We start from the raw sequence: 27133 nt of genomic DNA, 5'->3' as shown, positions 1-27133 counted from the left end.
ATGACAGAATTAGTATCGCGGGTAAATGGCAACTTAAAATCCAGAAATTTCTTAGATTTGAAGACTTACCAATTAAGTTGAAGTATTGAAAACAGGCTTCGAACAACGTTTGGTTCTGCCAATAGTCCCTTTCTTTTCGAATTGATGACTGAATGTGACTCGGTCGAGAGGACCTTGGGAGAGCTACTACACCGACTACTACGGCCAGCGCATGCGCACACAAACATCTTATCCGTTGATGGATTTGAAATTTGTGCGCATGTGATGTGTTCGCATGCACTGGCTGTAGTATTCAGTGTATGGTAGCTCTCCCAAGATCCTCTCGACCGAGTCACATTCAGTCATCAATTCGAACAGAAAGGGACTATAGGCAGAACCAAACGTTGCCCGAAGCCTGTTTTCAATACTTCATCTTAATTGGTAAGTCTTCAAATTGAAGAATTTTTGGGATTTTAAGTTGACATTTATCCTGCGATACTAAATCTGTCATGATCCTGAATGCTACAATGCGAAGCCCGATTACGCTATGCGTATGGGACTGCTGGTCGCTATGCGTATGGGGCTGCTGGTTGCAGTTAATTGCATGATTACTAAGACATAAGAGCACTTCGGGGCGAGTAAGTCTCACAGTGTTAGTTATATGAAAGGTACTTTAACCTGAAACACAAACTAAAACAAGGAAATTCAAGGAAACTCTTGAGGTACCAAAACTTTTTATTATCTTTAAGCACACAATGCTATAAATGTATGTATGGGTGGAAATCACTGATATCTCTGTGGAAGAACAAGATCAGTGGTGGAAATGAGCTGCATGCTTGGTGGAGGTCTGCGCTCTCAGAGTGCCTCTCTAGTTGATAATGCTTTTGATTGATAATTATACTTTTGATAAATGTAAAGCCAAGTTGTGCTTTTTAGCTGCATAATCATACCCCCGCCACACGTAGTGTGAAGGGGGTATATACGAATCACCGTGATGTTGGTCAGGCGGTCAGTGGCTTGGGGATCAGCACTGTGGTAAAGGCGTACAAAGTTATACTTTATAGTTTATGGGTCAAACAGTCACTAGCTGAAAATCTGGCCAGCTGGAAGCAGAGAGGTCATGCTCAGGACATCACACATTCCTGTTGGACATCTCTGGACATTACACATCTTCTGTTGAGAAATCCCTGCCCCATTCTGTTCATGCAGGATGACCCCCTCTCTGCCCTGGACATCCATGTGGGCAGCGACATGTTCTACCATGGCATCATGGAGTTCCTCGTCGGCAACCAGCGGACGGTCATTTTGGTCACCCACCAGGTGCAGTACCTGGAGCATGCTGACCAGGTGAGCAGGATGTGAGATGCAAAGATAGAAGTGCTGTCATCGATGGTGAATGTAGAATGATGGTGATAGCTGACACTGTAAAAGTGGAAGTTTCACAGTGTGAAAATTTTGGGTGATCACAAACAAGTGTGAAAATAAAAGAATGTGAATTCTTTTGTTATGCCTCAGCCACGAAGTGGTGCCGGAGGCATATTATGTTTTCGGGTTGTCCGTACGTCCATCTGCATTCGTTTACGCGATAATTTGAACAATATTGAGTATGAGTTAATCTACCCATGTGCCAAATATGACAATGATGCATCAAATAATAAAAAAGTTATATAGGGGGGCACAATGTGCCTCCCCCCCCCCCCCCTTGGGCCTGCGAGGGGTCAAAATAGTTTGGGCTTTATAGGGTTAAGGAAGATGTGTTGCCATGGTAACCACTCATTTTTTAATCAAAATAAAACATTCAAGCTATGAAGGTCAAATTTGGTGTGTATGATGGTCTTTAAGTGTAGTTATGTAAAATGTCCCTTGTGTTTGTATCAGACAATGTTTTGCCGTGATAACCACACTTTTTACCCAAACCTTGTGGAAATCATTGTCAACTCTGTAATTGTACAGTAAACTAAAATTATTCTGTTTCCAATTCGACAAGTGCACAAACTTGGTATTAACGTCATTGCCCTCATGACATCACATACTATAAAGCAACACTAGGGGCGGGGGTATTAATCACTTTCAGTGATAATTCTAGTTTTTAAAAGTATTCAGTCAGATAACCAGCCAACATTCTTCATTCTCCTCATCAATTTGTCAAATATGTGTGTCTCCCTGGCTACCATGGTAGGTTATCTACATGAAGGATTGTCTGATCGGTCACAAGGGGACCATGAAGGAGATTGGGAAAAAGGACCCGGAGCTGATGGAGCTGTGGGAAATTACCATAAGGGATATCACGGAGTCCGAGCCAGAGTCCGAAGATGAGACAAGAACAGCCAAAGAGCGCCAGAAACTGGTCAAACAGGTGTTGCAGACAAACAAAGTCAAACATCGAGGTACTTTGGCATTTTACGAGAGTGTCAGTATAGGTTTTTCATCTCCCTGTATGACCTTTTACCTAATAATAAGAAAATATGTTTATTGCATTTGGACAAAAAAAAAGACCTTCTTTCAATTGTTTCAGTTGGAACTAAACTTTACAAAAGGAGAGAGATTTCATGTTCATTTGAGTTTATCAGTTCAGTTTCATTCATTTTCCATCCAACATTCAACAAAGACTACAACAAAATACCGGTACTGGTACATAGTATGCACTACACCATCACATTGTTTTGTCAGTTTGAAAAAGAAAATACGTAATGCAATATGGATTTTAAAGTATAATTATGATAAGATACAGTATGTACAACAAAGTAGAATAACTACTAACATCAATGCATACTTTTGAAAGGTTGACAAAAGGAGGGAAACAGTGATTCACTGGAAAAGCCAGGCTTGTAATACATGGATCACTGAAAACGAAATATGTCACTAAACAACATCATTATAAACAGTAATCATAAAAGTGCAAAAAAAAAAAGAAGAAGAAGAAAAGAACAGATGAAAATGCACACTCATTGAGTGTGCCATCACCATAGTACTTAACATAGACATCCATATGATATGAAAAGTTCCAAAAACTTTCCAATCATAGAGCTGTGACCTTCCCTCTGTAAGTTTCTTGCCCATAAGCACTAACATGTGCAAGACCTTGTAAAAGATCTTCCAGATTATGACAAGCTAAGGGATGCTACGATTTTTAAGCCTCAGGAAATGATTGATTGTCAAGAGCAGTGAGTGGAATGTAAAAGTGATGATTAATTAATACTTGAGAACATTCAAAATGTTTTCTAAATAATAGTGATACTGTGGTGGATGAAAGTTTGTATTGTGATGTTCCATTGCAGAGGCTGAAAAGGGAAAGAGCGACAGAGGTGGAAAGATCATAGAGAAGGAAGAGCGAATCACTGGCTCCGTCTCCTTCAAGTACTACTGGTTCTACGTCAAAATCTGCGGTCCCTTCACCTTCTTCTTTGTCATCCTTTTTGCAGTAGCACAGGCTGCAGCCAAAGCAGGCACTGACTTTTGGCTCTCCGCCTGGTCCGATGCTGCTAACAACAAGACCAACATTACCAAGGTGAGAGTCTTGGATCAATTAGAAATCATTTCATGATCGTTATGACAAAATAAGAACCTAGACTTCCTTTCAGTAGGTTGCTTGCTGGTGTCCAGTATTTGCCAGTGTGTATGAAGCCACAAATCTGTATACGTTGTATCCGAACTTTAATGACAAAACAAGGAAAAAGAAAAAATGGATGAGGGATGATTTTATTCTGACCAAAACTTTAATCACTCTACTGAATTTGACAACAATTTTCATTTGTATTTCTACCTGATATTGCATATTTCCTAACGTTTTTGGCTGTGTGTGTTATTATCGATGAAAAGCTCCACCTTAGGATTTTGAAAATAATCGATAATCTAATGTGAAGAATTATTGCTTGTGTGTGTGGAACGCTGTTATGTCAAAGTTGCAAATAAAACTAATATGAAAAATAGTGTTACATTAGTATTATGTTAGACATGCCATAAAGGTTGCTATACAATAGCTGAGTATTGCATGAGGTAGGGCTACCATTATGTGATGTTAAAATGCTGCGTGCAGGACAGCTACATTTCAATACAAGTATGTTACATTAGTTTTTGTCTTTTTTAATTTCTCCATCATGAAGTGGCGCCAGAGGCATTATGTTTTCGGGTTGTACATCCTTCTGTCCGTTTATCCGTCCGTCCTTCCTTCTGTCCATAAATTTTGTGGACAGCGTAACTGAAAAATTGTCTGAGGTATCATAACAAAACTTAGCATGTATGTGTATGAGGGGGTGAAATTGTGCTGTGGGTGCAGGTGCTCAAGGTGAAAGGTCAAGGTCACATGCTAAAAATTTCACTATTTTCCCCATATCTACTGTATGCAAGGACTGATGGTATTTTCTTGAAATATACTATATGTACATTTACTACCGAATAAAGGTTCTCTGGTTAGAGTTTTGCGTCAAGAGGTCAAAGGTCAAGGATCAGAGGTCAAGGATAAAAGGTCACGTGAAAATGTTAAAATTTCACTTTTTTTTTCTTCATACCTTTAAAGTCGTTAAAGGCATCTTCATGGAACATAATACATATGCATGTCATGACTGACAGTGATTATCTAGGGAATATGGGGGTCAAAGGTCAAGGATCAAAGGTCAAGGTCAACTCTTCTAAATATCACTTTTTCGCCTCATATATCTATGCAATGCCTGCAGGATTATTTTTTTTTAACTTGGTGTATATATGTATAATTACCCAATAGAGATTTTCTGGGAAGTTTCCTCTTCTTTTTTTTGCCAAAAAGGTCAAAGGTCAAAAGATCAAAGATCAAATGAAAGTACTGAATTTCACCTTTTCCTCCATATCTAGGAAGTGACTCAAGGTATCATCATTAATATGTATCAATGCATGTTCTGCCTGACAGTGATTCTCTTTGGAATTTAAGGGTCGTAATGTCAAAGGTCAAGGGTAAAAGGCCAGGTTAGAATGCTAACAATTTACTATCTCTACTGAAGTTACAGTTTTTCTTCATATCTTGAAAATTACTTGATGCATAAACTTATAAAAGGGTCGAAAGTCAAGTAAAAGTCCTCAAATCCCCAAATACATGCTCTCATAGAAAATATAGCCATTCATCCAATTAAACCTAATTCAAGAAAGTGAACATTGAACACATTTGTGACAAACATGTCATTCTAATATTTTGCCAATTATGTGAAATCGTCATTAAACATTGCCTGGATCTGGATCTGGATCTGGATCAATACGCTGCCGGACTGGGTGGTATAGTGCAGCAGATGTACTATAGACCTATTAGGCTAATCATGCTGTATGGTGGAGGCATGCTAGTCGCCATAGTTACATTTCTAGTTTGTTTTTGTTTTTTTATTTTGTTTTTTTAAGATATGCCGTAAAGATTTCTTAATATACAGTGGCTGAGTACATTGCATGAGGTAGCGCTACCATTGTGTGATGTACTAGAAATATGCTGTGTGCAGACCAGATACTTGCAGGTTCTTGTATTGCAATGACCATGATAGCTCTGCAAAATCATTTATTTGTCCTGCGCTTTGTGTCTAAGACCTTGCTTCATCTCTCCAAAGTTGGCACAGAAACAACAGCAATCAGCAGGTAATGACCAAAACAGCAAGTTTATAAGATTGATCCATTGTGCATTGTACCGTTCGACCTCGATTATCTGGCCATGTCGGGACCAGCGCTCATACGGAAGAGCGAATTGGCCGGATATGGGAGACACAATGTTAATGTACAGCTGTCGTCCAAGCTGCCGTCCCAGTGCACTGGCAGCTAGGCAGGTAGCGTACCCCGCAATGGTGGTGTAATCTATGCTAGCCTGCGCAAAATTGTAGTCCCTTCTTCACAAAAGTAAAGTATATCTTTATGTGAAAATCATACATGGTTTACCTTATTAGATATTGAGAAACCTATCATGCACATCTTATGAAATTAGTGAAATACATGTAGATCCATAAAAAGATGTTGAAGTCACTTTTTTTTCTCAATTTTTGGATGAAAGTCCTTCACTGCATTAATGTGTCCGGATAAAAGGAGGCCGTATAATCAAGGTCGAACTGTATATACATGTAAATGAGTTGCTCTTTGGCATATTGCATAGTTCGCCATGTATGATAACGTGTTTTGTAAGCAGGTGATTCACTGTGTTGGACAGCTAGACCATGATTTGGTAATGCTAATTTATATGTTGGCCACACCCCAAGTCAACAGCTCTATTTCTGTGAAAAACAGCTCAGCCATATTGCTGGTGAATACAGTGCTTATTGTTGTTTCGTCCATGTAGCAAAATTGAGACATACATTGAAGGCCTCACTGCTCCGTTGTCACTGGTGTCATTGATGTAGGCATCATCAACACTTTTTGTGTATACACCAAACTCTGTCTAATTTTCCACAGCTTGGAGCTACAACTTCCAAACTGGCATCACAAAGACATAACCTAAAGATGCCGTTCCAGTTCGAATTCTAGGGAAAAGTCTGACAAGGTCATAGGTCATCAACTGGTTAATGAACCAATCAGATCAGACCTATACACGTAGTATGTGGCATTCTCTCCATAACTACAAATGTATGCACAGCTTTGAGCTATGACCCAAATCCAAATAGTTGCCTGATGCTTATTAGTCGGGTACCTAAGGGGGGGTCACCGTGCACCCCCCCCCAGGACTCCTCGAAACTTACATTTTCAGGATCCTCATGACATACCAAAACATAATCAAGATGTTAACAGGGACGAAAAGTGGCTGTTCTAGGTGAAATTTAATGTATTCTATTGTTTTTCATAATTTCTTATGTATTTCCTTGTTTTTCAACTTTTTCAACTTTTGTTTTTTCTTTGTTTTTCTATTGGAAATTGTCACTGACGACTTTTCTACCATAATTAGCACAAAACTAGTCAATGAAAGTGATTAATTGTAAAAATAATCAGGTTTTCATGACTTTCATGACAGAGTACTTGTTTTCCATAGGAAATGTACACAAAAGCAAAAAATTTGTGCCCATTTTGGGACGACATTCCGTTACAAAAATGGGCGTGACTTCGCAAAAGTATGCGGGGAAGTTGCAAATTTGGTCTTGAAAGTTGCGTGAGACTTGAACAAAACAAAGTCAAGTAAGTTTCGAGGAGTCCTCGGGAGGGGGGGGGGTGCACGGTGACCCCCCCCTCAGGTACCCTACTATGTAGGCCCTACATGTAAGCACATATATATTACATACATACATATATATATATCACACCCTGTTGTCGTGGAAACAGAAGAAATACATTTATGTCGAACGCACCCACGAAGTTAAGTGACTTTCGGTTAATCAAAAAGAAAGATATGGATAAATACTTAGTAAAGCATACCACCTCCTTAAAAATGAGATTATGTGAAAATTGATTTTTTTTCATGCAACACTAACCCTTTAAGGACGGGGGGGGGGGGATCCGCCCCCCCCCCCCCCCCCCCCCCCCGAAGTTTCACGTTATAAATCTGTCGCGATGGCTTCTTGACTTTGTTTGGTCAAGTCTCGCACAACTTTTGAGACCAGATTTGCAACATCCGCGTATACTTTTGCAAAGTCACGCCCATTATTGTAACGGAATGTCCCCCCAAAACGGGCACAATTTTGTGATTTTGTGTACATTTCCTATGGAAAACAGGTGCTCTGTCATGAAGGTCATGAAAACCTGATTATTTTTACAATTAATCACTTTCATTGATTAGTTTTGTGCTAATTATGGTAGAAAAGTGGTCAGTGACAATTTCCAATAGAAAAACAAAGAAAAAACAAAAGTTGAAAAAGTTGAAAAACAAGGAAATGCATAAGAAATTATGAAAAACAATAGAATACATTAAATTTCACCTAGAACAGCCACTTTTCGTTCTTGTTAACATCTTGATTATGTTTTGGTGTGTCATGAGGATCCTGAACATGTAAGTTTCGAGGAGTCCTGGGGGGGTGCACGGTGACCCCCCCTTAGGTACCCTACTATATACATTATATAACAAGTCTCCTTGTGAAAGTGAAAGGGACTTCATAGGGTTTGCTGATATAATGCATTGAATGGCAGTGGCAGTTCACAAAATTGTTAATGTACAAATATGTCTGGTTTAACAAGTATATGGTAATAATTTTGAGAGTCTGGAGAACTGCAGTAGCATTATTTTTTTTTTTGTTAACTTGTTCCTTACGGGAACCTGGTATACAAGGTTCCAGTTAGAGCAACTGATATACGCAAGATGAAGATAAGAGTGCCTAATTTAAATTGAGGCCTAAATTCATGATTCTTTGTGTTGTAATGCCCAGAAAAATGGGTTTGATAAAAAGGTAAGAGTTCACTCTATCACCATATGTTATCTTTCTGTTGGAAAAATGTGTATATCACGGCATAACACCTTTTTTGTGATTGAGTTCGCGCCTGCTTTGCTATAAAACTCGTATGAACATGTACATAGCAATTGAAACTGAGCTCATGTAAATTTCTGTGTTTGCTGACCCCAATCATCCCATTCAATTACCCAGTTTTGTGTATAACAAAGAGTCTGTGAGCCCATCAGTGCATGCTCTATTCATACCTTACACTCGATTGATATTTTCATTGTTCGATGGCACATGTAGTTGACCATGGAAAGGGGATACATGTACCACTTGACTGCTTTCACTCAGGCGGATTACCAACCTGTCCATTCTCTGTCGACAGGCAAAGAGAATCTTGTTTTGGGGCATTTAAGACACTCAAAGAATTGCGGAAGGAACGGGTTAAGTGGTAATTAACCCTCAGCTGCTATGGCATAAACCTTATGTAATCTTTAGGCACCACAGTTTCCTTGTGGATCATGAGAATGTGGAACATTTTAATACCTTTGTTGCCTTCACCAAATTATTGTGCACTGTGCAGGAGGAGGCCCAGGAAATTGTGGACAAGTACCTTGGTGGCTATGCTGGTTTGAATGCGGCAAACTTTGTGCTGGATATAATTTGGAACAACATGATTATTATCGCGATACTTTTTGCTTCACGCACCATGCACAAACTCATGCTGGAGAGGATTAGCCACGCTCCTTTAAGGTAACTAAGGGTAGAGTATTGTCAAGTTCATGCACCCATGGCCAGAACAATTCTGGGGTTGTCCAGAAGAATTTGTGTAAAGGGCTGTTTCCGCAGCAAAAACGATTTGTGAATGACAGAAATGTGGGGGGGGGGGGGGAAGAGATTAGACAGAAGACTTTTAGAATGATGTATACTTTTACCCTGAAATATCTGTGGAAGCAACCTTTGTAATAAACACTACCAACTTGGCAGAGCAACACTGCTTCATTGTCTTTATGCCTGATAATGATAATAAATTGTATTTGTAGCACGCTTAATGCCATGCTTCTAAGCGCAGGGGAGAAGAGACACCACAAGGAAAAGAAAGGAAAAATAAGGTATGAGAGATAACAAACATGTCAAAAATATAAATTACATGTATTGTGTGCTAAAAATTTCACTTTTCTCCCAATTTTTTAAAGTGTGGTTATGAAGATTGGTATATAACATTTGTATATACATATATCTATCCAAGTTTTTTAGTGATCATGTAGATAAAGGTATTGACATGGGTACAAGGTCATAGGTCAAATGAAACTTGGGTCAAGGAATGACCACTCACCACATCCCTGCGTTGTGCCATCAAACTTTCCAACATGTCAATTTCTTGCCTATCACGTGAAAGTCGCATTTCACATTATGATGTACCGTAGACCTGTTGGGAGAATAATGCTATATACTGTAGCACAGTGATACCAATAGCTGTATCGACACTTGTAGTTTTAATCAGTCACTTGTATGCCTTATATTGTCAGAAAGACACATATATGCTGAGGGGCATAGTAGTAGCACAATGCATTGAACATACAGCTGTCTTCCTCCTATCTTGATATTGATATCATGATGAATAATTAACAGTTATAAATTCCAGTGAATCTGATAGGTAGTATGTGACACACTTTTTTATAAGGCTTCTTTTCCAGTTCCTTTTACCTCTTCTCTTTTCTTCTTTTTTCTTCCTTTTCTTTATTTTTCTCCTTCCTTTGACTGCCACTTGCACCCATATTTTCCCATCATGTCTTCTTTTCTGTAAAAGAAACTCTCCATGGTATTTTGTCCTAAAATTAAAAGATTAAAAGACTTTTATAATGACACACTTTGTATGTGTATAACAGTGTTATGTTGATGCATATTATCATTGTGGAGTACATAGCTAAAGTGAAAGGATGCCTGTCTTCACTTACTGTCTGCATTATTTTCTGGCACCAGGTTCTTTGACATCACACCCATTGGACGAATCTTGAATAGATTTGCGTCTGATATTCAAGTCCTGGACGAGGTCAGTAATGATAATGCTCTCATTATTGGTTTGATATCTCTTAAGCACCTTATACTATGCTGGTTCCTTTGTAAAGGCCCTGTCTCACCTTTTGTGGCAATTAAGCTACCCGACTTGTTGCATGTAGGGATTTTCCAGTACACAGGATAATTTTCTGTGAGCGAACAAGGATTTGGGCGAATTTCGCTTGCATCTTGCTTGCTGGACGCATGCTATGTATGTTTTACTTTGTTCTTGTTACGAGCGACACATGGGCACTCCACAGTACCTATGTTACAACTGTGCATTACCTGCGTGGGAGTTACGTTGTCTGCGAGGTGTTGACGCTATGAGCCTTTTGCTGGTGTTCTGCAAGGACCTCGGCGGGCAATCCCTGTGACTCACCTGGAACAAGTTATGACCATGCTTAAGGGCCTGTCACACCTTTCCAGGCAAAGCCTTGCTTGTGACTTGCGGGGCACAATTTTCGCTACCCAGAGGTCCCTGCAGATGGTCTGCACATCTCGCCCATAGTCGCCAGGAGATGCCCAAGCAAGTCCAATTTTCCCAGAGCCCAGTTTTGAGCTTGCTCAAAACTTCTTCCAGGTAAATTGCAGGGGATTACCAGCAGAGGTCCACACACACCACCAGTAGGAGGCCTGTGGCTGCCTCAAGTTTAAAGACAGACAGTGTAACTCGCTTGCAGTACGTAGGTAGCCCTTGGATCTGTGCCTATTATAGAAACTTGACACCCTTGTCATCTGCGGGCAGCATAAACGGTGTTGATACTGCCAACATCTGTGTAACCGGTCAGTTCTGCAGGTTTGGAGTGAGCTATACTATACTTGCAGGTTACAAGGATTACACACAAGTAGAACGTACAGTGTAAAGCAAGCATCCAGCAGGTATGATGCATGTGAAACTTGACCAAATCCTTGTCCTCCTGCCTGCAGAAATTGTCCTGCATGCTGGAAATCCTTTCACCCGACAAGCCCACGTTTGTCTGTTTGTTTCATTTCCACCAGAAAGATGGCTAGATAGCTCGTATTCACCTGCAATAGCTGGTCTTCCATGGGGTCCAGATGGATGTGTGGTGGGACCACCTCACCTGGTTATTACCTTGCTCTTTGCAATTAATAAATGAAGCATGAATTGTAACTCACTCCGACATGGAACTTCCATTTTATGTCTTATCCGAGGGACAGAGTGTTTTGCCTCTTACTAGAGGGAAAATCAAACAGGGTCCTTTGAATTGTGAGGCAGATGTGCTACTGACTGAGCTAACTCACAGCGTAGCTTGCCCAGAAAGATGTGACAGGGCCTTAGAGCCAAAACATGGTTCTGTTACGCCTGCAAAAGTTGATAAATTTTGCTCCCAAATGTGAACGTATGCCTAAGCAATGTGCAGAATAATGCTGTAATAACAAGATATTCGATGGGTAACAACAAAAATGCGAAATATTAACCAAAAAGGTTCAGTCTCAGAACTTACCCGAACGGGGTCAGGCTAAACTCGGACCCTGGGACAACTCGGCCTCGTTTTGACGGTGGGCCGAGTTGTCTTGGTTGTCCCTCTGGATTGTACAGTGTTGTACTATGGGAGCGGCCTGTATAGCGCTTCGCGTTCTGGCTACTCGCAGTAATGGTCCAAGTTGATACAACGCGCGCATCAAAAAAACCTCTTTGGCACACATGCAAACTTAGTGTGCGCCTATCAAGCACCTCTAAAAACAGTCAGAGACGCTTGATAAACAACAACAACTTCAAAGACAGCGCATCTCAGCAACTCGTGTGATGTGCGCAATACGTTTGAGGACCGCGCGCTGTCCATTTGTGTTTTACAGGATTAGCACACACTTTCCTGTCTGTTCAATTAATATACAGTAGAATATGGCGAACACATAGTGCATGTAAATTGTCTGAAATAGGGTCGAGTTTTCCCTGAGACCGAGTTAGTCTGGATCCTTCTGGAATAAAAGTCGGTTTACCGACTTTTATTTTTTATCTCAAAATACTCCAAAACGACTCATCATCCCGGCAAATCACGTCAGCCAGGTAAGTTTCTTTGTAGACTCTTTCGATATATTGCAAGCAAATATGAAATGGTGCCAGATGGGTTCTCAAACCCTTACCAAAACTATGTTTTCCCTTTAACTTGGCAACACAATACAATACAATGAGAAATGATGAGCAATACCATAGATACCTTTTATATCAGAGTGCAATAAGTCAAGTTACTGCAAAAGCTGCATTATTGTATCCCCCGAACAGAGTTCAGAGGATACTATGAATTTGGCCTCATTGCGCCGCTGCGTCAGCCGCAGAGATTTTCTTGTGAGCGCTCTACTGGCTGCAGTTCTTCTTAGATCATCTTCAAATTTGGCATTTAGGTATATTATGGTAAAACAAAGATGCCTATTGTTTTTGGTGATGTCGCCTTCACTTGTTCCGTCTTTATACATGAAAAGGTAAATTTAACAGGGTCTGCTTGTGTGTGCGATGCTGGCCTTGTTTCTTGACCAATTTTTTTCAGTTTGATATGTGAATGTATCATAGTCAAGTCTATACACCTATACCTATTGATAATGCTGCCCTCACTGTTCCACCTTTTGCAGGGTCAAAGGTCACCCTGATCATGTCAAAATTTGCAAAAGTGCTTATTTATGCAATAGCTTGATTGTTATTCAACGGATTTTATTCAGACTTGCAAAGGACGTGTATGGTCATTCTACATGAAGGATCACAACAGTTTGTGGTGACGGCACCCTCAGTGTTCCGACTTGGATGCCATGTCACGCATTTCTTGTGTGCGCTGTATCAGCCACATTTCTTATCAGATTTTCTTCAAATTTGGCAAAAGGTGCATTATAGTGAATTGAAGATGCCTATTGTTTTTGGTGGTGGTGCCCTCGCTTGTTCTGTCTTTATACACGAAGCGGTAGATATTTCAGGGTCTGCTTGTGTGTACGATCCTGGCTGTGTTTCTTGACTGATTTTTTTTTTTTTTCAAATTTGTTTTGTAAACATATTATAGTCAAATCTAGACACCTTTACATATAGATAAAGCTGCCCCCAATGTTCCACCTTTTACAGGGTCAAAGGTCACCCTGATCAGGACAAAATTTGCAAAAATGCTTATTTATGCAATAACCTGATTGTTACTCACTGGATTTGTTTTTGTTTTTTGTTGTTCAACTAAAAAACAAAGAAATAAAAAGAAAAAAGTGGAAGGGGGCACATGTGCCCCCCTTCAATCTTTTATTATGTTTTTGAAGAAACCATCTTTGTCAGCGCTCTTCCTTTACGAAATTCCTGGATCCGCCCCTTCATCACTGTTCTCTCCTGTCATTCTTGCTCTGAGCAGCGTATTGGTTCCCTGATAGGCCAGGCTCTGAGGGTCATCTTGTTAGCAGTCTCGGGCATCATTGTCAATGCCATTGTTTCCTGGTACTTTCTGGTGGCCATGCTGCCTCTGATCATCATCTACATTCTTGTCATGAAACTCTTCATTAGGACCGCTAGGTGAGTTTACTCTGCTTAGTGATCGAGTGATTCAACATCTTTCTTTCTGAATCTGTTACTTGTGTTCAGTTTTCTCTTCTTTATTTCTTTCTCTTTTTTTTGGGGGGGGGGGGAGAGTGGGGAGGGGATTTTAAGTTCTGTTTTATCCAATCTTGTTTTTAAAGTTGATATATTACTATGTTATTCAACGTATAACAGATTTTGAAAGGATTTTAGAACCCATTTATGTTTAGTTTGAAAGGAACTATAGAAACTGATTGCTCTCATTCCTGCTCACAATCTGCTGAATTTTTGCAATACCTTGTAAATCATGTGACTCTTTGCTTTGTATATTATATATTTTGATTTGGGCATTATTAAAGCCATAAGAATGACAGCACCTTCAAGCCTTCAGGAGGTACCTCAGATATGTAACTTTAATCCACTGGTTAAGGGGACTGTATATTCCAGTGTCCTCAATATTTGGGAATTAATACAGTAAAACCAGACATTTATGCATGAATGAAACTTTGGTGAATTTTGTGCCGGGCCAAGATTTGCAAAGTCATGTGAATCGTGTGTTCTATAGAACTATGGATAGTTTTTTGTTTTGTTTTGTTTTTTGGTTTGTTTTTTGATTTAGTTTTCTTTGTTTTTCTGTTTTTTCCCCAGAAATCCATTTTTATGCCTCCGCCACGAAGTGGTGCCGGAGGCATTATGTTTTCGGGTTGTCCGTCCGTCCGTATGTACGTCCATACGTACGTCTGTACGTCCGTACGTACGTCCGTCCGCTTTCGTTTACGCGATAACTTGAGTAATATTGACTTGAATTCTACCAAACTTGGTCCAAGTATAAAGTATAATGGGGCAATTAGTTGATGAGATTTTGGGTGAAATCCGCCAAAGGTCAAAGGTCAAAGGTCAAGGTCAAATCGTGAAAATGTATCCGTTTACGTGATAACTCAAGACTGGATCGAGCAAATTTCACCAAACTTTGTCGGAGGATGATGTATGATGGGACAATTACTTGATTAGTTTTTTAGTGAAATCGGACTGAGGTCAAAGGTCAAGGTCAAATCCTGAAATTTATCTGTTTACGTGATAACTCAAAACTGGATGAAGCAGCTTTCACCAAACTTGGTCCAAGGATGATGTATGATGGGACAATTAGTTGAGTAGATTTTAGTGACATTGGCAAGAGGTCAAAGGTCAAAAGGTCAAGGTCAAATGCTAAAAATGTTGCTATTTCCCCAATATCTATGCAATGCCCTAAGGTGTTTTCTTGAAACTTGGTGTAGACATGTACTACTGCATAAAGATTCTCCAGAGAGTTTCATGTCATAAGGTCAAAGGTCAAAAGGTCAAAGGTTAGGTGAAAATGTTGTAATATCACTTTTCTCACAAATGGTTCAATGTATCTTCATGGAACTTGGTACATACGCATATACTGACTGGCAGAGATTATCTAGGGAATTTAGGGGTCATAGGTCAATAGTCATGGGGTCAAAGGTCAAGGTCAACTCTTCAATATTTTACTATTTCCCTCATACACTGGTATATGAAATGCTTGCATTATTAGTTTTCAAACTTAATATAATGCATTACCTAATGGAGATTCTCCAGGAAATTTCCAGCCAGAATGTCAAAGGTCAAAGGTTAAGGGTCAAAGGCCAGGTTTCAATGTCCCCCCCCCCCCCAAAAAAAAAAAAAAAAAAAAAAATTCTATTTTGTACTGTAATTACACTCTTTCTTCATACCTTGGAAATTACTCAATGCATAAACTTATAAAAGGGTCTGTCAGAATTCAAGTAAAAATTCTCAATTCCCCAAATATGTGTACCTGCACTCTTCGACAATTATAGCAAACCCAGTTCAAGGAAAGTGAACATTCAAGTCATTTCTGACAAACCTGTCATATTTTTATTTTTTTGCCAGTTATGTGAAACTGTCATGGATCACACATTGTGAAGACATTGTACTATACCCCTATTGGGAGAATCCTGCATTATGGCGGAGGCATCAGTCGCCATAGCGACATTTCTAGTTTTAATCATGTAACCTGAGAGGGAATTTACTAAATGCCTTTCTTTTTGCTGTACTGTAAGCAAAATTTATTCATCCAGTTCTTCTAACCATGCATCCAGTGATTACTGGATGTATATATTGTAGATATATTGGATGCATGCTTGCTATCCTAGGCATCTCTTACCATATGTGTGAACACTTGTGTGTAGTGTGCAAATTCTTGCTAAAAATTCATGATAACATGATTGTGTTTAGCAGCTGTTGTCATGAGGCAACGTATTGCCAGTAAGAATCAATGCACAACTCTCAACCAATGAGATTGCAAGATGTCTGATAAATTTATATAAAAACGCATATGAATTATCATCACAGAAATGTATGTGAGGTCAGTACATTGTACATCATGAAATGCATATTTTGTTTTTTAAATTCATGAATTTTTTTCGTCGAGATGTTTTTCATTGCAACTGATTGACAAATTGCCCTACATCGACGTAAATAAGCACTGAATTGATTAGTGTTTAGTAGTAGCCATGATAAAAAATCATGGGCGTACATAGTCGAGCAGGATTTGAACCTACGACCTCCTGATTTACGTCGATGTAGGGCAATTTGTCAATCAGTTGCAATGAAAAACATCTCGACGGAAAAAAAAATTCATGAATTTAAATAACAAAGCAGTACCCGCTGCATTCTATAAGGATTAGAACCAACACTTGCTTTCGGGCGAAAGCTCGGTGGTCTAGTGGAGATGACGCCTGTTCGGTGATCAGGAGGTCGTAGGTTCAAATCCTGCTCGAGTATGTACGCCCATGATTTTTTATCATGGCTACTACTAAACACTGATCAATTCAGTGCTTATTTACGTCGATGTAGGGCAATTTGTCAATCAGTTGCAATGAAAAACATCTCGACGGAAAAAAATTCATGAATTTAAATAACAAAGCAGTACCCGCTGCATGCTATAAGGATTAGAACCAACACTTGCTTTCGGGCGAAAGCTCGGTGGTCTAGTGGAGATGACGCCTGTCCGGTGATCAGGAGGTCGTAGGTTCAAATCCTGCTCGAGTATGTACGCCCATGATTTTTTATCATGGCTACTACTAAACACTGATCAATTCAGTGCTTATTTACGTCGATGTAGGGCAATTTGTCAATCAGTTGCAATATTTTGTTTTGTTCTGTTTTTTGTGACTCTTCCAGAGAGATTCAGAGACTGGTAAGCATTACTCGTTCACCGGTATTTGCCTACTTCTCCGAGACCCTGGGAGGTCTCTCAACTATTAGAGCTTATGGGTAAGAGCAATGTGTATTTTCTTTTCCTTTGTGCTGTTTTGCTTAAATTTGTGTTGCCCGAGCAACATATGAACACTAAAATGTTCAAACAGCATCACTGAATTTTTCAGGCAGTATTTTGTACCTGTGTTCAGTTCTTGTATTTCTTTTCAACTGATTGATTGTATTCAAGCTTAGAACTAAAACTCAGCTATCGCCTTATTTTGAAGTAAAACAAATGAGTTCCTTTCATAATTGCTGAATAACCACTTGATTGCGGGTTTTGTAATAAATATCAACATTCAGTTTTTGGTATGTATGAGTACATTTTCTTTAATGCACAAATGTCATTAAGACTTATGGTAATGGTAATAGAAATATAATGTCACTTGATCGAATCTTCAATTGATGGCTTAGTTACACCCTATGTAGTACACTGTCGAATGAGCATATTTTGCAGAGCCAGTGCATTCCTGTTTGTTTTGCTTCTTCTTTCGATAAAATTTGGTTGCCTCAGTCTCAACAATCGGTTCCAGAGGGGGATTCTCCACAAGATTGAAGCCAACAATACAGCACTCATTTACATGCAGACAGGAACAAGGTGGCTTGGAGTTAGACTGGTGAGCATTAAACCATCGGCAATCTGTTCAATGTTGTTACCTGAAAACAAGGAATGTTTGCATGCATTTTTATTTCGCAAATTTCTCGAGAGCCAAGATTTGCAAAATTAAAATGCATGTGACAGTTCTTGTCTACACTATTCGCATTGAAAGTTAGAGGCAACTTGCGAAAATTTCATGCCGCGTAAATGGCCGTCAGCTCCATGAAATGTATCTCGAAAATTTCATGCCTCGAAAATATTTTGTTTTACAGTATGTGGCAGTGGTGGTCGGAGAGTGATTTCGAGTGTCAAGTTGTTCTGTACCGAAGTTTGTGGATTATACTGTAAATGTGAGGCTTTTTGAAGTCTGGAAGTTCACTTTGTTAGTAACGAGTTATCTTATTGAGTTATTTAAACATGTTTACAGATATTCTCTGAAAACTTCTACTTTGTCAGTGTATTTATTCCTAGAAAGATCTCAATGGCATGGGACCATGGTACAGTTGATCCTCTCTTATCCGGCCTCCCTTTATCCGGATCTCTCTATTATACGGACGTAATCTCGCCGTGATTTTTTTTTTTTTACTAATGACGGGAGGAAAGGGGGATTCCCGACTCCTTGAGAACTCCTACACAAACACACATGAATTACATATTACTTCCAACATGATTAACATACATTACATCAAATTTCCTTCCAAATTGCTTGCCTTCAGACATTTTAACATCCCCAAACATCCCCAAATCATCGCAAGAACATGGACAGATTATGCGCTTGAGTCCTCTCATATCGCATTGCCACATATAGGTCCATATACAGCCGTCGATATGACTAGATAGACATGCATTGTTTCGAGTCATTGGCTGAGCAACAAATGATATTGAACACTCAAATTTGTTCACACACAGTACACACACAAAGAGAGAGAGGGAGAGAGAGTGTGGGGAAGAGAGCAACCCAATTGCAATGCACTATCACTTTTTACCTTGGGCCCGGTACGTAGCTGTCTGTTACTGAGTGTAACAATGAAAAGGTTGCAGTGTACACATTACTACATGTGGTACTACAATGGGCTACATCAGTACATGTGTATGTATATGTACATGTATAAATCATTGAGTCTCCCGTATCCGGCCAAATCCCTTATCCGGATGAGCCCTGGTCCCGACTTGTCCGGATATGAGAGGTTCAACTGTACTTTAAAGATTCAAGTCTTTTTAGATTTTGTAATGAATACAGGATAAATGGATCCCAGAGAACCCCAAGTAGCATGGTTATGATTTGAATAAGTCCATGACTTTGGAGGTACAACGTTTTTAGCTCTTCATATGGTACTTCACCCTGATTATTTGGGAGAGGAGCAACATCAAAGTCAATTAAAAGTGCTAACTTGTACTTTTCCCACAACTGTGTGTCTGTGCTGGTACTGTTTGAGAATATCACCATTATGATTTCAGAGGAGTTAATTGCTAAATGTAAAACATAAAAAATGAAAAAAAAATATTGATCTTATGACTATGAGAATTCAAGTCTGACATTATTGTGAGTCACATATCCATTCTCATTTTGCATGTGTACTTCACAGGTTTCATCCAGAGCAATACAAGGTATTCACTGTGTTTATGATTTTGTTTCACGTATAATGTAAGTCTGCAAACCAGAAGTCAATCATAATTCCATTATGTCTTTTCCCTGTGCCTGGGGTATTTGCAACAGGACACGATAGGAGCTCTGACTGTGTTTATCTCTGGTATATCCAGCCTCGCAGCAGCAGCTGCTGATCCGATGAGCTTTGGTCCCAGTCTTGTGGGTCTTGCTATTTCATATGCCATATCGGTGAGTCGAAAATGGATCTGGTAAATACGTGTATGTCTGCGCACAACTTTTTCACACTGCTAGTCTGCTTGATGTTATTTCCTTTTATTCAATGACTGTAAATATCTTCAAGGTGGTATCAACCCGTGCTTAACTTTGGCACCAGTTCAGCAGTCCCAGACCGGGAAAATCACTGTTGGGGGAGTAACTTTTCAGAAATTGCTAAATTTACCTGTCCGACATCACTGATTTAAAAAAAAAAGATGATGAATAAAAAAGTAATAATGATAAAAATAACGAGAAAAAAGGGGGAAAAAAAGAACAGGACCAGTAATTTTAAAAAATACACACACACACACATGTACGCACATCAGGGACAAAAATACAGAAATTAGTCTATTTGAGACAGAACCATGAACTTTCATCTATTGAAATGTGGTGCCAATTCAATGATCAGTGTAGAGGCTTGTTGCTAAATGTACAATAGTATTTAAAGGGATGATGTATAATTTTGGTCGACATGGGATTCAAGTTTACAACTTTCTTTTGTGAGATAATGAGAAAACTTTTATGAAATATGAAAGAGCATACAATGCTAAGGGTAATTTAAAGTTTATTTGATGAATATGCTGGCCTCGGGTTTCTAGGTACATTGTACCACTAGATCCTATCCAGTCAGCTTACCGCCATATTGACCGATTCTGTGACGCGCTATGTGTATTTTTGGCATGGGGAGCGCCATGCTGCGGTGTCTCAGCCGACCCCCCTTTCCACTCCCCCCACCCCTCTCACGTGCGCGGAATGAAAAACTGATGCGTGGTTGCTTTAGCCAATGAGCGTCTCGTACTGAGTGCGCGAATGCTTGCTTAGTGCGCGACTCTTTGTTACAAGTGCGTGATAAACAAGTTGCCCGTGGGGTGGGGAAGAGCAGGGGGGGTTGACTGGGACACCGCAAAATGAGCTAATGGCTGCGCCCAGTGCCACAAAATGTCTGCTGCCCTCAACGAACCCGAATCGGTGAACACAATGTACAACAAGAATAAAATTGCAGACAGTCGAGTCGAATGTTGCACTCTTGTCCTTATTCAATTCTCCTCCTTGTTTTGCATGCGCATGTATGTGAATGAACGAACAGTAAAACTGCAAGTGAAACACTGAATGATACACTGTTATATGATAGTGCATGAGGCTGAATGCACTATAACAATATAAGCACCGACAAATTCTGAATTTGCCCCGAAGGCCAGTTATATTCAATGAGGCCGCAGGCCGAATTGAATATAATTGCCTGAGGGCAAATTCAGAATTTGGAGGTGCTTGGTACTTGTTATAGTGCAATAAGATGTCATGCACTATGTGTTATATAAAATAGCGTACATACCCAGGCAAGATGATTTAAGACTCTACACGTGTCTAGACAAGCAATAATATCAGTTTCTTTGAACCTGTATGTGTAGACAAAATCCTGAAGATCCAAATTCAAGTATAGAGTCTAGGGTCTACGTGGTTATATCTAACGTTTTCTGGGCCCTACAATAGGTTAGGTCTAGGGGCCCTGGCCTAACGTTTAGATCTTTCTACGTCACTTACGAGCGACAGAGCTAACGTTAGTTAACACTTGACCCTACAATAGGTCTACCATGGATCTAACAGTAACACGTTAGACACCCTACTTACTGCACTGTGGGTCCAGGACCAGGACTAAATGATGTTTTGTAGGATTAGGGATCTACCACTGGATTTAAACACAAGGCTCGTGCCAGGCATCATTGAAGTTACCATTGCTGCACATGTGGATTCCGAGAGTGTGTTGTAAATGTCGTAGTAAAAGTTCATAGCGTAGCGTGATCAAAGAGCGCTTTAACGTATACCGTACACACGCTGCCCATTTCCACGGCACACTCCCGCGTAGAATGTACGGAGAAAGTGGCACAAATCTTGGGTTGACTTGCTCAATATCAGTCGGATTGATTCCTTTTTCAGAACAGTAGGAGTCCAAAATTCGTAGGGTGTATTTGATGGCATCCTTTGTGTCCTTATTGTCTAAGATACTGTTTGTATATAGATCAGTCTCTGTAAAAGTAGCGAACCTGTTCATTTCAGCTTCCATGTTTAAATCTACCGCTGAAAGTCTAGTCCCACACAGATAAGTTGCTGGTATAGCCAGCGAGAATTGAGAATAACGATAATATCGAGCAAAGCATATCGCGGTTGTGGCGCAATCGCGTCGATAAGGTGCGGGATTCAAGTACTGTATACGCTGTTATTTTCGAGAGGGTTTAATTTTTCGCGAATTTCGCAAATTGCAGTTGGATCGCGAATTTAACAACACTCAAAATTGTCTCCATGCGCTTTGTTGATAGAGCATTAACGTAAGCGTTGGCGTCAATTGGCGAAAACAACACCTCGCGAAAATGTCTATGACCTCGTCAATCGCGAAAATATCTGTACGCGAAAATAAAGGCGTATACAGTACTCGATGATTAAAATGAGGGAGCAAAAACCGATATCAAATCTATTGTGGGTTATCGTTTGCGTGCACTATAACTTTTGTCATGCACTGCAGGCCTGTATCATAAGGGCCATTCTCAGATTAAGTGTTCAATTCCATGTGAGTAAAACCGAAAAATCAACCACAAAGTAATACATTCAAAGATGTGTTTTCGGAAACTTCAAAACCGGTCAAATACGAAACAAAAAGTGGAACATTCTAAATGATGGCCATTCATTGAGTAAAAATGAATTGAAATAGAGCATCATATATGATTTTTGATCACCAATCAGATACGTTACCGCAAATTTACATGTTGTAATGGACTCCTAACTTTGAATTAAATTTATTGTTTTGATCCAATTTCTGTTCAGGAAAAGACATCTGTCCCCCCTAAAGATATTGGGGTTTTTCAAGAGGTAAAGATGTTGTCATCCCTTGCTAATTGGTAGAAATTATTTCTGTGTGGTAAGTTGAAATATGCTTTTTGCTGAAATGAAATATAACCTTAAGATTCACTTTGTATTTTTAGCAAAATTCGCTTACAAATAAAGTTTCGAATCCCACAAATCATGCAAAGGGAACGATCCGATCTGGAATTTCACAGGAAACATGAATTGCTTTCCTGGGGAAATAACTATTGAAAAACATCGAATCAATCACCTTTGGTAATGTATCTGGTAATAAAATATAAGTAATAATTTTAGTTGTGTATGAATTAATAGATATCATCTGTTTAATTATTTACCTCATGAATTGATGTAAAAATGAATGACGTAAGCCCAAATTAACCATTTTAAACATTGTACGTAATATTTAAACTATGAAATGTAGTGGAAAAGAGCCCTAAATGTGAAAGCTGAGTTCTTCATTCACAGAATATTCTCATCTTACGTCTGAATGTATTTATCTATCTGACTATAAATGTTCATTAAGTTTTGATGAATAATGCAAACAAGGTTTAAAAAATATATTTTTGCAGGCACTTAGAAGGAAGTAGGTACAGTCTCTACGAACTCGATATGCTAAACAGTTGTTTGACTTAAGGTAACGTATTTGGCTCATCCCTTTTAATGAAAATGAATAAATAATTGTTCAACTTATCAATGAATCTTGAGTACCGTAGTTCTTCATATGTTGAAAAACACTAGAATAAATATGCAACAGAACACTGAAACTTTTCTCGGAAGCGTTTTATAAACTACTTTTTACTCTTTCAAAGTTTGGTAACGTATCTGGCGTACCGTAAATGAATCTGTCGGTGAAGTTACAGAGCAATTTCTACTGAATATTCTTCATTTGAACATAACTTTAATTTTTTATGGAAGCATCAGTCTATGCCGAATTGTTTTATGAACACTTTGTTTTACATAACATTATTTGTCACCGTGGGTGCCCTGAATTATACGTAACGTATCTGCTAAATCTGAAAAGCAAAAAACTGATATGCTGAATCTTAGCTTCGTCTTGTAAAATAAACATTCAAAGCTGTTGCATAGAATATGAAAGTGGCTGGGTTTTATAGAATAGAACTTTGGAGTTTATGAGCACACAACGATTTGTTTGTAAAAACATTTACAATTTCTTTTCAGCATTTTGATTATGTGGTAACGTATCTGTCGGAAAACTTGGCATTAGGTTGTGAGACACTGACGCAGAAAGAAAAATCATGTGGAAGTGTTGATCTTTTTCACCTCTCTGTCCTTTTGGTGTAAGAATATAATCCTGAGGTCCAACAAAACGAAGCATGTAATGTGTAGGGATGAATTTTGACCAGATTTGATCCCCAGAAAGCACAAGACCAATGAGCAAAATTCGGTCACGTATCTGGGGTAACGTATCTGTGGTAACGTATATGGTCGATCATATTATTATGAGAGCGATATCTAGCAAATATTTCTCACTTGTACTAAACTTTAATGTTGAATCGATGCGTCATTCCGAGGAGTAATGTATAATATACAATTTGTCTGACATTGCAATATCTGTCGCAGTGGGTGGCATGAAAAGTATGTCACGTATCTGTCCAAATAAAAGTGTAGAAAACCGATATTTCAGACATTGTACCATATTCTCAATAAAGAGCTGTTGCACAAAAAGTCTAAGTACTTGCAATGTATGAAGTATATCCTCAGGGTTTCATATACACAGGGTCATTGCATAGTCTTGTTATTTTCGCAATGCTGTAACACTAAAAAACTGGTAACGTATCTGGCGGTGAACTTGGCGACAGGTTTCAAAAGGCTATAAAAAAAGAAGTCAATAAAAATTTTGGAACTTTTTGAGTATTGTGATTAGCACATATGATATGCTCATCGTCCATGAAAATGATATTTGGAAAGTGTGTTTGTGGACGGAGGGGAGCAATAAAACATAATTCTGAAATAGCCGGCGACACTGCGTTTTGGGGGTCTTAACGAAGTTTAACAGCAAAATTTTATACAAAAAGGCAGACAACCGCATTTGATCGTGTTTATTTTTAACAAATAAAGTCCTCGTGATATGTTATAAACATTTAAATAGTATCTAATAGGTTTCAGGGAACCGCAAACTGTCATGGAATGTCGGCGACACCAAAATTCCATATTTGAACGCTTTTACTGAGAATGGGCCATAAGTATGTATGCTATTTTGTATATGAATATATCAAACATCAATTTCTTGGATTACAGTATAGGTTGAGCATACATGTATATAATTCTCCTTTAACACACAAAAAGGTTTGCTCTTCTGAACAAACAATAGTACAGTCACTGTCTTGTACTGCGTCATTATACATACACATTTTGTGTCCATGTATTCACTACACATCATGAAATGGCATCTCTGTAATGTCATTATCCATCCACTGTTACACTGTAGCAGTGTTAATACACTGTTGCACTATCAATTTTCTGTTGCAATTCAACAACAAAAAAATGTTTAGAGACCATAATATGCATGTAAAGACCGGCCTATACAAAACTTACAGACTTGTGCTCTTCCAAGCCTAGAATCTTTACCCTTGTGATTGACACATTTGGATTGTGATCCTGTCCCAAGCTGTGAAATGATGCAATAAATTACAAATGTTTGTATGGGAAATCCAAATTAATGTACACTACACATTACATGCCTACATTTAGCACTACCCTTGCCTTCAGTTTTCTACAAAATAAATAATCCTTTCCTTAAACCAAAGCTGCTTAAAATGCTATAATACCACTTCTTTTCACATAAAAATGTAAAATGTTTCAGCCTGTACGTTACCGTTATAGGATGACATACTTATGAATGCAACATGTAAAGCACGTATCTCAAAACACTAAAGACAGTCTTTAATTCATACTGATGTCTAAATACATTATTTAGACTGAAACTGTTCACAATGGAAATTATCACTAGTCTTTATCATTATGCGTGTCAAATCCAACCTAGTTTTTATGCTTGAATCTTAACCTGGAAATCTCAAACAAACTGAATCGCTCGACTGTATAAATCAAACTCTATCCTAAAGAAGTTGTGAATTAATTCTGGACGTATTACCACCATATAAACTGAATTCTGAATACTGGTTTACACGTCATATCAACTCACGGCTAAGTGATAGCATAAAGTCAAGAGGCAATGCAAGTCTACATGTATGTTATAATAACTCTACACGCAACATACAATACACAATGCGTAGCTGTAGAACCTATCGTTGGTGGGGTGACAAAACCTCGTATCTCAAAAATGTCAAATGTTCAGGAGAGTTAAAAAACATGGCTGCCATAACATGTAAGTCAATGGAAACAGCCAACTTTTATTTATCATTTGTGACCTTATTTTTGCAGATGGGCATATAAGGATTGGGAATTACATAGTAATGGTTCCTAGCTTCAATATAATGAAGAAAACTCATTTTCACCAAATATTGAGATACGAGGTTTTGTCACCCCACCAACGCTATGCTGTACGTACCGTACATTGTACATAACCTACACTAGCATTACTTACGCTTGACCATCATGGAATTCTGAACACACAAAAGGCATTTAAAGGACAAGTTCACCTTCATAAACATAAGGATTGAGAGAATGTAGCAATATTAGTAGAACACATCATTGAAAGTTTGAGGAAAATCAGACAATCCGTTCAAAAGTTATGAATTTTTGAAGTTTTTGTGCAGTACCCGCTGGATGAGAAGACTACTGCAGTGTATGAATAACTTAGATGTCACATGCGTACAACAATATAAGGAAAATATAAAGAGAATTTCACAAAATTCCATCTTTTGAAAAAAAGTACACATTCCCCTGACTCGTTACCGATAAATGTTATGGGTAATATTATTCCCCCCTGCCTTTAGAAAGAGGCAAGTCAATTGCTCTTTTATTATGCGAAAAAAGTGAAAATATGTTGAATTTTCTTTTATATTTTCTTTATACTGTTGTACGCATATGACTCACAAGCTGTAGTAGTCTCCTCATCCAGCGGTTCCAACACAAAAATTTAAAAAATTCATAACTTTTGCATCGATTGTCCAATTTTCCTCAAACTTTCACTGATGTGTTCAACTAATATTGTTGCATTTTCTCAATCCTTATGTTTATGAAGGTGAACTTGTCCTTTAAATTCTCTTTTATCATGAACTGTGAACAAAATGATAGCTGTAAACTTATGCAGAACCATCAGATGAAGGACTTCCATCTGGAATTCTGTGATTATCGTGAGATAATCTTACCTATTTGCTGCATAATTGCTAGAAGCACAAATGAGCAAACCATTGGTTCGTGCCCCATCTTTCTAGCACATTATGGTAGGCCGAAAATCACATTACTATATTGCGCCTTCGCATAAATTTAACACACAATCATTGCTACATTTGATGCGCTAATACTAGCCTAGGTATGAGAAGCCGAAATTGCAAAAACAATTCAGCGCGAACAGCACAATTAACACTGGTTATGACATGGCTAAGATATCCAAAAACAAAGTTATCCTAACAGAAAGGTGGGACCCACATTTATTATAGTGTATAACCACTTTGTTTTACTTTGTTTTTGGATATACAGTCGAACCTGCCTTAGCGGCCACCTGTCTATAACGGCCACTGAAAAATCCCCCCGAGAGAAAAGCCCTGTTTAAGACACTGTGT

At 38.8% G+C, this 27133-nt stretch overlaps 1 protein-coding gene across 1 annotated transcript in view; it reads left to right on the top strand.

Annotated features, from left to right (window-relative positions):
• Positions 1 to 1188: 1188 nt before the first annotated feature.
• Positions 1189 to 27133, top strand: part of LOC139743730 (ATP-binding cassette sub-family C member 9-like) — a gene marked incomplete at its 5' end in the record, with an annotated part of 37534 nt that continues 11589 nt past the window's right edge. The window contains 9 exons of the mRNA XM_071654181.1: positions 1189 to 1326; positions 2159 to 2366; positions 3258 to 3487; positions 8857 to 9026; positions 10257 to 10326; positions 13670 to 13827; positions 17035 to 17127; positions 17624 to 17726; positions 19425 to 19544. Coding sequence (XP_071510282.1) covers positions 1189 to 1326; positions 2159 to 2366; positions 3258 to 3487; positions 8857 to 9026; positions 10257 to 10326; positions 13670 to 13827; positions 17035 to 17127; positions 17624 to 17726; positions 19425 to 19544 — 1290 coding nt within the window. The remainder of the gene's footprint in view (positions 1327 to 2158; positions 2367 to 3257; positions 3488 to 8856; positions 9027 to 10256; positions 10327 to 13669; positions 13828 to 17034; positions 17128 to 17623; positions 17727 to 19424; positions 19545 to 27133) is intronic.

This window comes from Diadema antillarum, unplaced genomic scaffold, assembly GCF_040938485.1.
Source record: "Diadema antillarum isolate AM-2024a unplaced genomic scaffold, OU_Dant_1.0 seq00001104_RagTag, whole genome shotgun sequence".
NCBI classification, from domain to species: Eukaryota; Metazoa; Echinodermata; class Echinoidea; order Diadematoida; family Diadematidae; genus Diadema; species Diadema antillarum.
Note: the sequence above shows the minus strand (reverse complement) of the source record. Positions and strands in the feature narration are given on the sequence as shown.